Source organism: Mustela nivalis (assembly GCF_964662115.1).
Source record: "Mustela nivalis genome assembly, chromosome: 2".
Classification (NCBI taxonomy): domain Eukaryota; kingdom Metazoa; phylum Chordata; class Mammalia; order Carnivora; family Mustelidae; genus Mustela; species Mustela nivalis.
In genome coordinates, this window is record NC_139021.1 from 162,241,296 (window position 1) to 162,254,792 (window position 13,497).

At 56.9% G+C, this 13,497-nt stretch overlaps 1 protein-coding gene across 6 annotated transcripts in view; it reads right to left on the reverse strand.

The window, feature by feature from the left end:
- Positions 1 to 13,497, reverse strand: part of SH3PXD2A (SH3 and PX domains 2A) — a 233,736-nt gene that overhangs the window by 82,126 nt on the left and 138,113 nt on the right. For 5 of the 6 annotated variants that reach the window (XM_082722448.1, XM_082722446.1, XM_082722447.1 and 2 more), the window contains one exon: positions 1,693 to 1,721. In XM_082722448.1, coding sequence (XP_082578574.1) covers positions 1,693 to 1,721 — 29 coding nt within the window. Of the gene's footprint in view, positions 1 to 1,692; positions 1,885 to 13,497 lie in introns of those variants that run through there. The other variant, XM_082722451.1, reaches the window with a different exon arrangement.

Here is a 13,497-nt window from a genome sequence, read left to right on the forward strand (position 1 = left end):
GAGCAGAATCTGAGCCCAGGCACAGCTAGTACACTAGACCTCTGAGGCAAGGTTCTTGGGTGGGGGTGGGAGGTGAAGTGACAGAATACAATCCCAGGAGTGCCCCTCCTTCCCAGTTTTCCCTGCCAATGCCCCCCACCCCCCAGCTCTGACTGCAAGTTGACAATGGGCCCATATGCAATATACAATTCCTCAGGTTCCTAATGCAGCCTCTCCCTTCTGTTCACACAGGAAATATCCTTCTGCACCAGTGGCTGGGCAGACCTGAGACTCCCCGACCCTGCCCAGCTCATAGGCACATGCACACTCATCTCTTTCCACACTAGACACCTCCCAAACAGGGACACAAACACACATGAACACAGACTCTAACCAGATACATCCCAACACAGTGGCACACACACTCAACACCCGAGCGCCCTAAGGAGTTAACATACGCTCATGGCATACAACGGGGAAGACCCACACATGTCCACACACAGCCCCACCTACACACATGCAACCCCCCACCTCACCCCGTACATAAACCAGGGTACAACTTTCTTGGTCCCAAGAAACATATCAGCAAGCACTTGCACACACAAAACATACCAAGCCATACTCAGAAACACTCATGACATACAATTCCATGTATCCCAACTCACATCCTATCCCTCATATATGGGCGCATACACCTCTGCGGGTCCGCAGGTCAAGGCACTTGAACGGATATCTTCCCAGGGGACCGACAGCTGGAGCCACGTGTTAATACATACTCCCACATCCCTGAGTGCCAGAACCCCCAGATGGCTGCTGGTCCCCTAACTCACCACCCCCATAAATATGGGCAACACATATGTCAACACAGATCGCTCAGTCTGCCACCTCCCCCTGCCGCACCCCTTCCCCGACCCGCCGCTAGACACACAGTCCTAACTCCTAGGGACCACCCTTCCCCAATGACCTATGCGTCACCCACACCCAGGCATGTGCAGAACCCCGCCTCCCACACCCGGAGAGAATCCTTCTCTGACCCCAGCACACAGCGTCGGAGGACTCGCCCCGCCTCTCTCCCTGTCCGCATCCTTCGCAAACTCCGGGTGGACCCGGGCACCTGTCAGGCCAATGCCAGGACGGGTACCCCCCCACACAATCCCGGCCTCTGCTGGGATTACTGTACCGCCCCCACCCCCGCAGCAATGAGAAAGCGCTTAGAGGTGGGGGAAAAGGAGAAGGTTTGTGTTGCAGGCGTTAAAAACTCACAGCCACTCAAGTAGGATCCCCTTTTTGGTCCAGGATCTCACCTTCGCACCGGGAAAACCCTGCGTCTCTGTTAACCCCCTCATCACCGCCGCACCATCGGAAGGACCCAAGAAGTCACAGCAGTGCCCAGTAATAAGCACAGCAGCCCGCGGGGGGCGGGGGCAGGAGCGGGCTGCCAGGGTTGCGGGGGGCCCTTCGTGAGACACCCCCACATCCTTCCATGCACCCACCCGCATTCCTACGGGGAGAGCCTGAGGGGCTCCGTAGGAGAAGGGGAAGGTGCGAGTACCAGAGAGCTTAGGGGCCATGGGCTGGGGAGGGGGACACCTGAAGGGAACACTGGGCGGCCGGCAAGGACAAGCCCCCCTTAAGTCCTCTGCAGGATCCGAGAGGCGCGAGCGCCAAGCGGGAAGGGAGGTTGGAAGGAAAAATGCCCGGAGGCTCCCTTACCTGATTTTCTCTTGGAACTGCCATAATCCCTGAAAAAGAAGCAACAACAGATAGACATGGTTAGGGCCGGGTAGGGCGCGGGGCTGCGGGGCTGCGGGGCTGCGGCTGCGGGGAGCCCACCGGCCGGCTGCGGTCGGTCCCGGGCACCACCGCTCATGTGATCCCAGTCGGCCCGCGAGCCGCGCGCTCCGCAGCCGCACGCACTGCGCGCCGCGCCTGCCCGCGGGTCCCCCCGCCAGCCCAACCCCGGGCGCGAGCCGCGGGCCCCGCCCCGCCCCGCCCGCCCGCACCCCTGACCCCGCCCCGCCCCCGGGCGGCCCGATGAGAGGATCTAGGGTGGGGGGACACACCGTCCCGGTCCTCAGCGGGTGGGGCAGCGCGGGGCAGGTTCTCACACTTTGTAAACAGGGAAACTGAGGCCCGGGGCGCCCGCGTCCCTCCCCTGCAGCGCTTCCCCTCCCAATTCTTTGCACTGCTTCCTCATGCCCACTCAGACTTCCAGTCACGACTGAAGTGTCACCTCTTCAGCGTGTCTTCCCCAACATCCTCCCCATCTCCTCCTCTCCTCTGCATAATTAGATTTGTGTGACCCTTTGATGAAAGTCTGCCCCTGCCCTGGACCCAAGGCTCTCTGAGGTCACACTGTGGCTTGACTCCTCCTATTACTTCCCCTGGGCCTGGTGTAGGTGTGGAGATTTACAAACTGCAGGCTGAATACTGAACAGATGTGGCTTTCACCTTAAAGGCTCGGGCTGGGAAACTGGAGGTTCAGCAAGCCCTGAGGGAAGGCACGGCACAATGCGAGGGTAACTGTGAGGCTAGGAATAGTAAGAATGGAGCTTGAGCTTTTGACGGAGAACTGGGTTCAAATCTCTTCAATGGCAATAATTCAACACCTCCGAGCCTCCTTTAGGCTGCCCTGGACTAAAACCTGCTGCGGCTTGCGAGACCCTCCAGTAAGGAATTAACCCAGGCTCCGGATCAGGCTACTTCCCAAACCCCGCCCTTATTCCTGCCTTTGGCCCCTCCCACCACCGCTGCCATTCGCGAATCCTTCGCGGAACGTCACAGGCGTCTGAAATGCTTAAGGTTCCTTGAGTGCTCAGGAGAGGCTGGCTGGAGATCTATCTGGAGACTAGAGGAAATGCCTTTATTTTCCCTGGGGGGAATCAAAGAAAATGGCAATTGCCGACTTTGGTGTAAGCGAACTGGCCAGCTAGGTCTGCCAGCTGGAAAGAAGTGATTTCGTGGGAGAAGGAACAGCAGGTTCATAAGAAAGGCCGTTAAACTCGTGCAGACTCCCTGATTCTGGAGGTCTGGGGAGTAGCCTGAGCTTTTGGGTAGTTAAGCACCAAAGCAATTTGCTTGCACAGCCCAGGGTGAGGGGTTCCGCCTCTCCTAGGCTCCTGAGTTTTCTAAAGTTTGGGCTCAGACCCCCAGTGATTCAGAAACGGGCTGATGCCCAGGAACCTGCATTTCTGATACCTACCCCCTACCTGCCATCTTAGTTTGAGAACTCCCTAGTACTCCATGCTCCTTTCAGTCCTCACATCCACACTAAGAGGAAGGTCCTATCACTCCCATTTTACAGATGAAGAAACAGAGGGTGAGCCACTGCCCAAGACCATCCAGCTTGGGAAGGAGCAGTGGAGTATACACCTGCCTGCAAGAACGGAAAAGGCAGGGTCCATGGGCTGGAGGCGGACCTGGTAAACCTGCTGCCTCCGGAAGGAGTTAGGAAGGTGGGGAGTTCCCATCGGCCCCCCAAGCCTGACCTGGCAGGGCAGGCAAGCTCGTGTCCCTAGGACGGAAGGGAAGAGCAGGACAGACTTTCCTGGAGTGCCTGGAGCTCAGCTGTGGGGAGAATTCTCCGTGGAGAGGAGAGTGTTAAGTGGTGGCTATGTCCTGCCCAGCCAGCTTGCCACTCCTGGGGAGGAATTGATTCTCAGGCTTTTTGCAGAGTGAGGAGGCCTGGGAAAGGAGCTGTGTTCCTGCCGTCCCTGCAGGAGAAGCCCTCAGGGGCCTGGGACCACAAGGGCCCCGCTGACCATCCACGGGCTGCCCATGGTCCTGGCGGGGATGGCTTCCTCTCAGTGCCATAGCCACCTTCCTCCTCTCTCGTTTGTGCAGCTGTGGGCTCCCCAGGATTCGCTTTCAGCTTGTCAACAGCACCAAGACAGGAGACAGGCAGGTCATTATCGGGTGACAGGGGGGCACACTGAGGACTGGAAGGGGGAGAGGGACATAATTCCTCTGTGCTGTGCCCAGGTCAGCAATAGTCAGCTCGGTTATTTAACATGCTCATCCGAGGAGCTGGTTACAAATTCAGATGTGGAGACCCTCTAGCCCCCCCCCCACCCCCAACCACACTGTCTGCATCTCTGACAAGTGTTAGCTGAGAACTCCCCTTCACTACAGGCAGGAGTGGTACCGGGCAGCACTATACCATTGTCCCCATCAGGACCCAAGCCACCGCTAAGAAACTTTTCTGCTTAGTAAGAATGATGTGCTTGCAGTGCCAGAGAATCTTCCAGACAGATCCCCTGGCCAGCCCTTCCTTTAACCCAAGTATAAGCCCCTCCCACCTGGACCCCACGTTAGGAGGTGAGGTGGGCAAAGCTTAGAGAAGCTGACAACTTGTTCAAGGTCATACGATGAGCAGGGGGTGAGGCTGGGATTGGGCACCGAGAACCCAGGCCTTCCTCCGGTGCTCAGATCCTCCAACACGGCCACCCTGGAGCTATGGGTGCAAGGAAGGGAGGGGAACGGCAGGTCTGTGGGGGCCTGAGAAGCACCTGGGTCTCATGGAGGGGAGGCTCCCTGGCAGTGGGGGTGGCCGGGCTGTGACTGACTGGTGGGAGAGGCCGGTACAGGAATCCGTCACAGGGCACCTGGCCTCCAGCCCAAGCAGGCATGGCCCTCATAGGAAACCTCTTGCAGGTTTCTGGTTGGGCACTTTTGAGCAAAGGCGTTTTGTATTTTCAGCCACTGAGTATGCTAGGCACTCACTCCCTGATCCCTCACATATCAGGCATGGTGAGGGAAGGCAGGGGGTGCCCACCTCCAGCTGCCCTGGGAGGGACTGCAGGCCCCTCTACTGGGGTTCAGCACCCTAGCAACTCAAGATCTCTTCCCACACTCCACCCGCCCCTGGCACGCCCCCCACCCCAGGCTCCCATTCTTGCCCCCAGCTGGTGCTGACTGCCCCCACCCTGCCCGAGATTCTACCCAGGCACGTCCCAGTCTAGCTCCCTCCCAACTTGCTGCTGAATCACTCTATGCCAGGGAGCCACAGGAAGCAGAAGGGGAGGGGAAGGCCCGTCTCCCTCCAGGGCCGCCAGAAGCTAATGTCATTGCAAAGGCTTCCAGGCTGTATCCTGACTCGGTTCCATCAGCCTTCTCCTCAGCTGGTACTGAGGATGACTAAGACCCCAGGTACAGTGACCGGGCCATTCTAGCAGACTGATCCATGGGTCTGGCCTGGTTGGGGAGAGAGGTGCGGAGTTCCTCCAGCACAGCACCATACCCCTCCCTCATCTCAACAGGGCCTCCGGAGGCCTCTCCTGCCCCCTCCCCCACAATCTCAGGATATAAACAGTTCATCTCCTGGCCCTGCTTCTAGGAGCAAGGACAGGTTCCAGAAGCAGACAGAGCCCAGTTCAACCCTCTGCTACGTGCTAACTGGTTGGCCATTTTGAGCCTCTGTTTCTTTATCTGTAGAATGGGGATAATAACAGTACCTTAAGATTCAGGGAAGATGAAACGTACAGTGTGCATAAAAGGGCTTAGCATAGTGCCCCGGCCCAGAAAATGCCATATAAATTGTCTTCGTTATCTATCTTTCATATCTGGAACTGACCCCACCTCAGTTGCTACCCAATTGACTAAGGCTTGTTTGAACTTGGACCTCACCTTGATGCTGGCAGCATAGTACCCAGCAGGGGCTACTCCAACCCCGTTTGCAGAGTTTTGGGCTTTCACGGACACAAAACAAGCACTACTCTCTGCCGAGCATGCCCCTCCACCCCCAGAGAGACCCCGTTCCCCATGCACTGAACATCTGAACAGGGCCCATCTGGCCACAGTCGTATCTTCAGGGAGACACTGACCCCTAGGAATCGGCATGCCTGGGCTCACTTATCAGGTGACTTTAACCTTCCAGGGTGGCCTACTCCCTGAGCCCCAAGCCACAAGGCATAAAGGTCCTGCATTTTCATGCTACGGCTGAAGGGGGGCAGTCAAGCTTCATTTTCCCCCCTTTTCCCTGACTTTAATTTCTCTTGGTAAGGTCTGCTGCTTCCTCCAACAACCTTCTAGTGAAGAGGCTGGGCTGGAGACAGCAAAGGGCATGAGGCCGAAGCAGGGAGCGGGGGAGGCATTTAACAATTCCTACCTGCTGGTCACCTGTCTTGGCACAAGCCTTCCACTCCTGCCCTCCCCTGAGAGTTCTCAGCATGCAAGGGACCATCAGTGCCCTGAAATAGGCAGGAGTGGTGGGAACCCATTTTATGAATAGGAAGACTGAGCTCCTGAGGCCTTCTGAAGTTTGCCCAGGCTCCCCAAGCTGCAGTGACATTCCCAGTGGCGTACTCCCCACGCTGAGGCCCACTGGGGAGCGGGCGAAAAGAAGGGGATGCTTGAGCAGCAGGGGGAGGCTCTTGCTGGGGGAAAGGAGGCAGCCGCCCCGCCCGTCAGGGTCCTGGGATGGGAGGTAAAGCCTGGGAGAGCCGCTGAGGGTCTGGCCAGGCCAGCTCTGCGGAAGGACGCCGAGTCCCTGCCAGGTGGAACTGAGTCCTCTGCTGCCTGCCACCACCTCTCCCTCCCATTCTTGCTCCCATTAGAGAGTGCCCTGGCAAGGAGGATGTGCACGCAGGAACTTCAAGCCTGATGTTCTCACCCTCCTGTCTGCTGGCTGACATTGGCCGCTCAGCCTAGGACGCCTGTCTGCAGGGCCTGCTGCCGCTTGGAACTGCTTGAGAGGCCTGCTGGCTGGCCAGATGGCTGGCTCTGGGTGACCTTGAGAGCCCAGGGGTCTCAGGGGACCTGTTTGGGGCCTGGACTACGGGGTCTGGAGTGAGGGTACGCAGCCGTGGCCAGGACAATGACACAGAACCCTTGAGATGTGTAACGATGACCTTGACTGCCCTTATCCACCACTAAGCCTGTTTCTAGCTCCTGCCGTAGGCTGCTTGTGAAGGCCTAGGCAGGTACAGGAGAAACAGGACCTGCTCCGGCCTGTGAGTTTAGGGCGAAGTTGGGGGAACACAACTAACCAGCACAGTGAGAAACCCAACATTCTGAGACATTCCAAGAAGCATAGGAGTGGTTACATTCCAAGTGCAGAAAAAAAGATCTGGGGCTGCAGAACATCTAAGACAGGCTTCCAGGAGCAGTGGGCTTTGAGCTGAGACTTGAAGGATCAGGGGTACTTGGATCCATGCAGAGAGTAGAGGGTGGAAAGTTCTAGAATCGGGAATAAGCAGCTCCAAATGGGAGTCAAACTGGGGAGGGTGGGTAAGCAGATGGACAGGCAGGGAAAGGCCAGGCTGGTGGGGGTGGGGGAAGGGGCGGAGGGGGGTGTCAATGTCCCTCCGTGAAATCCAGAAGATTTCAGAGTCAGGGAGGATGTGGTCAGAGTGTCACTGGAGGAAGATTTTTGTTAAGAAGCGAGGCAGGTGGTGAGGGAGCAGGATGGGAGAGCGCTGGTGCCAAGTCTGGCCCTGACATCAACAGACCCCAGTTCTGGGCCCAGCTCTGCCCCAGTGGCTGGTGCAGCAGGGCAAGCTGCTTTAAACTAACCCTTTTTAGGGAGCCCTCCTGTACTGTCGAGGGGAACGCAAGCTCCTGCAGCCACTCTGGAAAACATCATGGAGGTTCCTCAAAAAGTTGAAAATAGAGCTACCCTATGACCCAGCAGATACAAATGTAGTGATCCAAAGGGGCATGTGCACCCCAATGTTTACAGCAGCAATGTCCGCGATAGCCAAACTATTGAAAGAACCTAGATGTCCATCAACAGATGAATAGATAAAGAAGATACGGTGTACACACACACACACACACACACACCACACACACACACACACAGGAATATTATGCAGCCATCAAAAAAGAGAAATCTTGCCTTTGCAATGATGTGGATGGAACTAGAGGGTATTATGCTAAGCGAAGTAAGTCAATCAGAGAAAGACAATTATATGATCTCCCTGATATGAGGAATTTGGGAAACAAGGCAGAGGATCATAGGGAAAGAGGAAAAAATGAAACAAGACAAAATCAGAGAGGGAGACAAACCATGAGAGACTCTTATTCTCAGGAAAAAAACAAACTGAGGGTTGCTGGAGGGAAGAGGGTTTTGCGGGGATAGGGTACTTGAGTGATGGACACTGGGGAGGGTATGTGTTGTGGTGAGGGCTGCATGTTGTATAAGACTGATGAATCACAGATCTGTACCCCTGAAACAAATAATACATTATATGTAAAATAAAAAAAAAGAAATAACAATAGCAAACTAATGCCTTTCAAATGACAGGCTCTGACCCCTTAGTGAGTTCTGAAACCATCTTAGTATGTCCCAATAAGCATTTTAAAGAGATAAACAAGGGGCACCTGGGTGGCTCAGTGGGTTAAAGCCTCTGTCTTGGGCTCAGGTCATGATTCCCAGGGTCTTGGGATCGAGCCCCGCATCAGTCTCTCTGTTCAGTGGGGAACCTGTTTCCCTACCCGCCCCCCCCGTCTGCCTCTCTGCCTACTTGTGATCTCTCTCTCTGTGTCAAATAAATAAGATCTTTTAAAAAGATAGACAAAGTGATGGTGTCAGTCATGGAAAGATCAGTATTGTCTTGTGAAACCTGTTTTAGGTGTCCACCTGTTAACTTGTCTGTGTTGGGTGATGATGGGAAATTTGTTACTCCGGCAGAAAAAGTCTTTAAAAACACTGGCAAATGAACACTTGTGGCTTGTCTCCCCAGCCCTCGCGTGAGGGTTCTCCCCGGGGCCCTCGCAACCTACTGATTCTCTGTGAAGCCGACCCAGTTGGACCAGACGCTGAGAGAGGAGGGTCTGGGCAAAGGGGCTTCAGGTCAGCTGAGGTCGGAGGCAGGCTGGGGGATTTTCCAGCCCCACTCAGCCCCTAGCTGGGTCTCTGCTCAGCCTTTTCAGAGCCTTTGCAAGGAACGGTCCTGCAGGGCAGCGACCTCCAGGGAAGACAGACAGAGGGGGCATGAATGCTGTTCTTTGCCCCCATTTGTGCCCTGATGTAAACTGTGGTACTGAGGGCCCTTGTGTCCAACAAGAATCCATCCTTTCTCCACAGGATGTGTTTTCCAGGGTCCTGAGAATGGGCCCCATTGTGGCCATGTGGACAGTCCAGAGAGGCCGGAATTCCTGCCCTGGGCAAAAAAGCTGAATTCCTTGGGAGGGAAAGGGTCTCGCACGCCGCACTACCCCCCCCCCCCCCAGCTGAGTCCCAGGGAGGCCCAGGCCGGGGCTGTGGCACACCCCAGAAACCTCCCAGGCCTTGTGCTTATCTGCCCAACATCTCAGAGCATCTCAGCAGCTGCCACATCCATAGCAGAAAGACAAAGCGCTGTCTGTCTGTCCTCTCTGACTGGACTAACCATGCTGGGCAAAGGCCCCAAGTGCGCTGCCAGCCCGGGGACAGCTCCACTGCATCCAGGCCTCAGAGCAGAGGGTTCAGAGAGTGGGTGGGATGGAGCGTGGTTCAGCCACTTGCCACTTTGTGCCACAGGCAAGTCACTTAACCTCTCTGCACCTTCAGTGGTCCAGGGGAGACACAAATATCCTACCTTTGTTGGGGGGATGACCTGAGGTCATGTGCAAAGCTCTTAGAACTGGCATGTGGTGAGAAGGCTGGCAGAGTCTGTCTTCACAGCAGGGGCTCGACTGAATGTGGATGGCGGCCAGGATATTGGGGTGCCTGGCTGGCCTGTCCTCGTGGGTATGGACTTCATAAGAATCTGGCCCTATGGACTTATGGCCCAGGGGGCCAGCTCAGGGCCCTGAAAACAACGGGCCAGTGGGTCTCCACTTGTGTGTGTGCCAAGAAGTCCCACCTCGATGGTGACTGACAAGCAGCCTGTGAAGGACGGGGAGGCTGCGGCGCAGGCACAGAGCTGCCTTCCTGGAGGGGACATGAGGCCACTGAGCCCACTGGCCACAGAATCTGAGCCTCCCACAGGCTGCCTGGCCATGGGTAACCCCGGACTTCTGGGGACAGCAGGCCAGACCTGGGAAGCCATGGAAGGGGCAGTGACAAGCGCTGTGCTGGGGTTCAATTGCAAAGTTCCTGGGGCAGGAACAGGCGGGGTCTTCCATGTTTGCAGGCCTTCCCGGTCTCTCTTCAAGCACATCTGTCTGTCTGTCTACCACCCCCCCAGCCCATGTCTTAACTGAGGGGTGGCGGAAGCCCAACCCGATCTTGTGTCTGAGCAGAAGGGTGGCGAGGAAGACCCCTTTGGGCCTCACAGAGCACACCGTCTAGTTGGCAGCGACAAGACAAACACGCAGGGGAGGACAACATACAGTCACTTTGTGATCTGCCATCCGGGTCAAAAGGATTTGTTGTGTAGGAATTTCCTGGGAACAGGAGATCAGAGTGGTCCCCGGCAATTGGGAAGGGATGTCCAGAAGAGGGCGCTCTAGAGCCACCCTTGAAAGATGAACAGAGAAAGAGCAGAGGCAGGAAGGAGGTTTGGACGCTAGGAGTGAGGTTGAGCAAAGGTGCAGGGCAGGAACAGATAGGGGAGCATGCGTGTGTGCGTGTGTGTGTGTGTGTGCGCGCGCGCGCGCGCGTGTGTATATGTGCATACTGGTGAGTGCTTGTGTGTGTGCTAGGAGCAGAGGGTGAGGGGAGCTCGTGGATGCTGTTTGCCTGGGGCGGGGATGGGGGGCAGGACCTGTGGCCAGGGGTGGGCTCAAGGGAAGGCACACAGCTTAAATTTTAGAAGAAACTCGGTGGCAGAAACCCAGCAGGGATGCGTGTAACAAAAGGGTTTCCCCTAGAAGGTGGAAGCATCAGCTCCGCAATGGAGAGGCCGGTTTCCATCTGGTTCTGCTTTTCCCCGTGTAGCCCGCGGGATGGGCACTTTTTCGGGGGAAACAGAAGACGGCTTTGCTCTCCACACTCCAGGGGCCCCTTCTGCAGAAGTGTGTCTGATGTGGGTGTGGGTTTGTGACACACGCCGGGGCCGCCCTGCTGAGCAGTCCTCCGGGTCACCCCCTGGCTATAAGACCGCTTGCTCCCCAGCCCCGGCCTAACTTTGAGCTGGGCCAAGAGCTCTCTGCTTCCCACGGACGCCCAGGAGCCTGTCCAAGGCCCAGCTGTGCTGATCCCTGCCTCAGCGTCCGTGGGAAAGAAGGCTTGAAGCGGGGCCCCAGGCTTCTCCCGGCACCAGCCAGGAGGGCCTCGCCTCCGGGGGCTCACGTGGTGGCCCCTTACGAGAGAACCCTGCTCTCCCAGACTTCCTCAAACTTCACATCACACATGCGCAGGCGCCGAGCTGCAGGCGGGCCCCGCCCCTGAACACCTCCCTGACCTCGTCTCCCTCTCCGAGGCAGGTGCTTTAGACCTGCTTTACTGGGGAGGCACTGACAGGTCAAGAAACGTGCCTACCTGGAGCCACATAGTGAGCTGTTTGGGCTTGTGGCCTCCTCACACGCCCTCGTCCCCTCTCCAGTGTTTCACATTCCCGCTCAGCTGACCCCCGATGGCACTGCTTGTCCCATTTCTGTCGCCAGCACCTAGCGGTGCCCCACCTCATGCTGCGCCGTAGAATGGCGACCCCCAACAGAAGTGGCCTCCTCCTGCACTGGCCCGCAAGGCGGTCACCACCACTCTGTCGAGTGCTGGAGATACGGCTCACGCGATGCAAGAACTGACTTAATACAAATTTAACTGAAGTAGCTACAGTGCGCTGCCCAGCACGCCCGATAGTGCGGACTCGACCACTGCGCGGAAGGCGGCTCGCGGGGGAGACGCGCTGCGTGCAGCTGCCTGGCTTCACATCCCAGCACCGCCGGGTGACTGGGAGGCTCTCTGTCTTCGTGTCTGTTCTGCACAGGGAAGAGCCCCAGAGCACCCACCCAACTGGACAGCTGGAGGTCAAGACAAGTCGACGGCGGTGGAGTACTTGGTGCACAGCAGGCTGGATAAAGACCAGAATGTCTGAGACACACCCCGCCCCCCACCTCCTGCTGGCCCCATGCCCCTGTCACAGAGCCCCTCGCAGGCCCAGTGGCTCGCGGTGGGGGAGCAGCAGCTTGGGAAGGATGTGGGGAGATGGGCCTGGCTGGCCCTAGGCGGGTGGGCCAAGGCTCAGGGTGCCTGTTTACAGATGAAGAGATCCAGGCTTCAGAGGAGAGAGTAAAGCCACTTTGCCAAGGCCAGCTTCTACCAGGCATCCTGGGGCCTGGGCCCTCACGGACTAGAGGTGGCAGGGGTGACAGCCAAGCGTGTGTCCCCCACAGCTGGACAAGTGATGCTTCTCCACGAAGGGGCAGGCGGCAACTACACTCTGGGCAGCAGGCGCTGGGAATTCAGGACAAAGGGCTCTGAGCTCAGGAAACATGGGACACTCCGGGCCAACCTGGGCACATGGCCACCTGAGGGCTTCCCAAGGGCACTTCCTCGACTACTACCTCCCTGAGTGGCATGTGAGAGAGGGGGCTGACCCAGGAGTCTCGAAAGTTACCAAACCAGCCACCCCTGGAGTTGGGGGGTGGCGGCATGGTCCCACAACCTGGGTTACAGGTTCAACTGTCTCTGAACCGGAGCAAGACCAGGGGGATGGCACTTTCTCTGTGCCTTGGTTTCCCTGACTGAAAAGATCAAAGACTGGGCCCCTCTTAACTTCTGCAGGGAGGCCTCCAGCTCCCGGCCCCAGACAGGCCTGCAGGCCACACGCTTTGGGAGGGGCAAGCCCAGAGCCCTGGGTACCAGCTTCCTGCTCCAGCCCTCCCACCAGCCCTGCACGTGCTCTCCCACTCCTCTGCGTGGGCTGGGCTCCAACCGGTGAATTCACTGCTCTCCAGGACACAAATTATAGATCCCAGTGGGCCAGCCCCGGGCTACCACCTTTGTCCTCTGCTGTGTAATGATCCCTGAGCTTCTGCTGCCAAGAAGTCCTCTGTGGCCCTGGAGGCGGCCTGGGTCCTTGAAACCGAGAGCATGGGGTGGGTCAGTCCTCAGTGGGCGTCACCACTGAATAGCCCTCCCACACTGACTGAGCCCTTCTTTCCCAAAGATGTGGTGGGGGGATACACTGCTATTATTGCCGTTATTATTATTATTGTCATACTGTAATTGACAAGAATAGCACTTCTTCGAGCATTTACATTAGACCAGTTACCAAACTAAGCCCTTGAGCTCATTTCATCCTCACAACAGTCCTTTGTAGATTCTCTTATCTCCTCCATGATAGAAGAGAAATGGAGGATCAGAGAGGGCAAGTAACTTCCCCAAAGTAACAGAGCTAGGAAGCTCAAGCTATGTCTAGTACTCCAATCTTTTACCACCTTGTGGCTGGTTTTACACCTGTAAAATCCAGAGAAGCTAAATTAGGAGTAGGTGGGGAAAAGGTAAGATGGAGGCAGACTTGCAGTCAGAAATACCGAAACACCACCAAGTTGTAGACACTTTCTTGGGGAGGCTACAACTTCAGCTCTTGTGTGAGAAAGGAGACCCTAGCTGTGACATGTGGTGCAGGGTCCCTGACCACCTGCTCAGAGCGCCCTGGCTGACGAGTCTCCCCGGGCGGCTCCTTGGAAGTCGTGCTGCGGAACGGA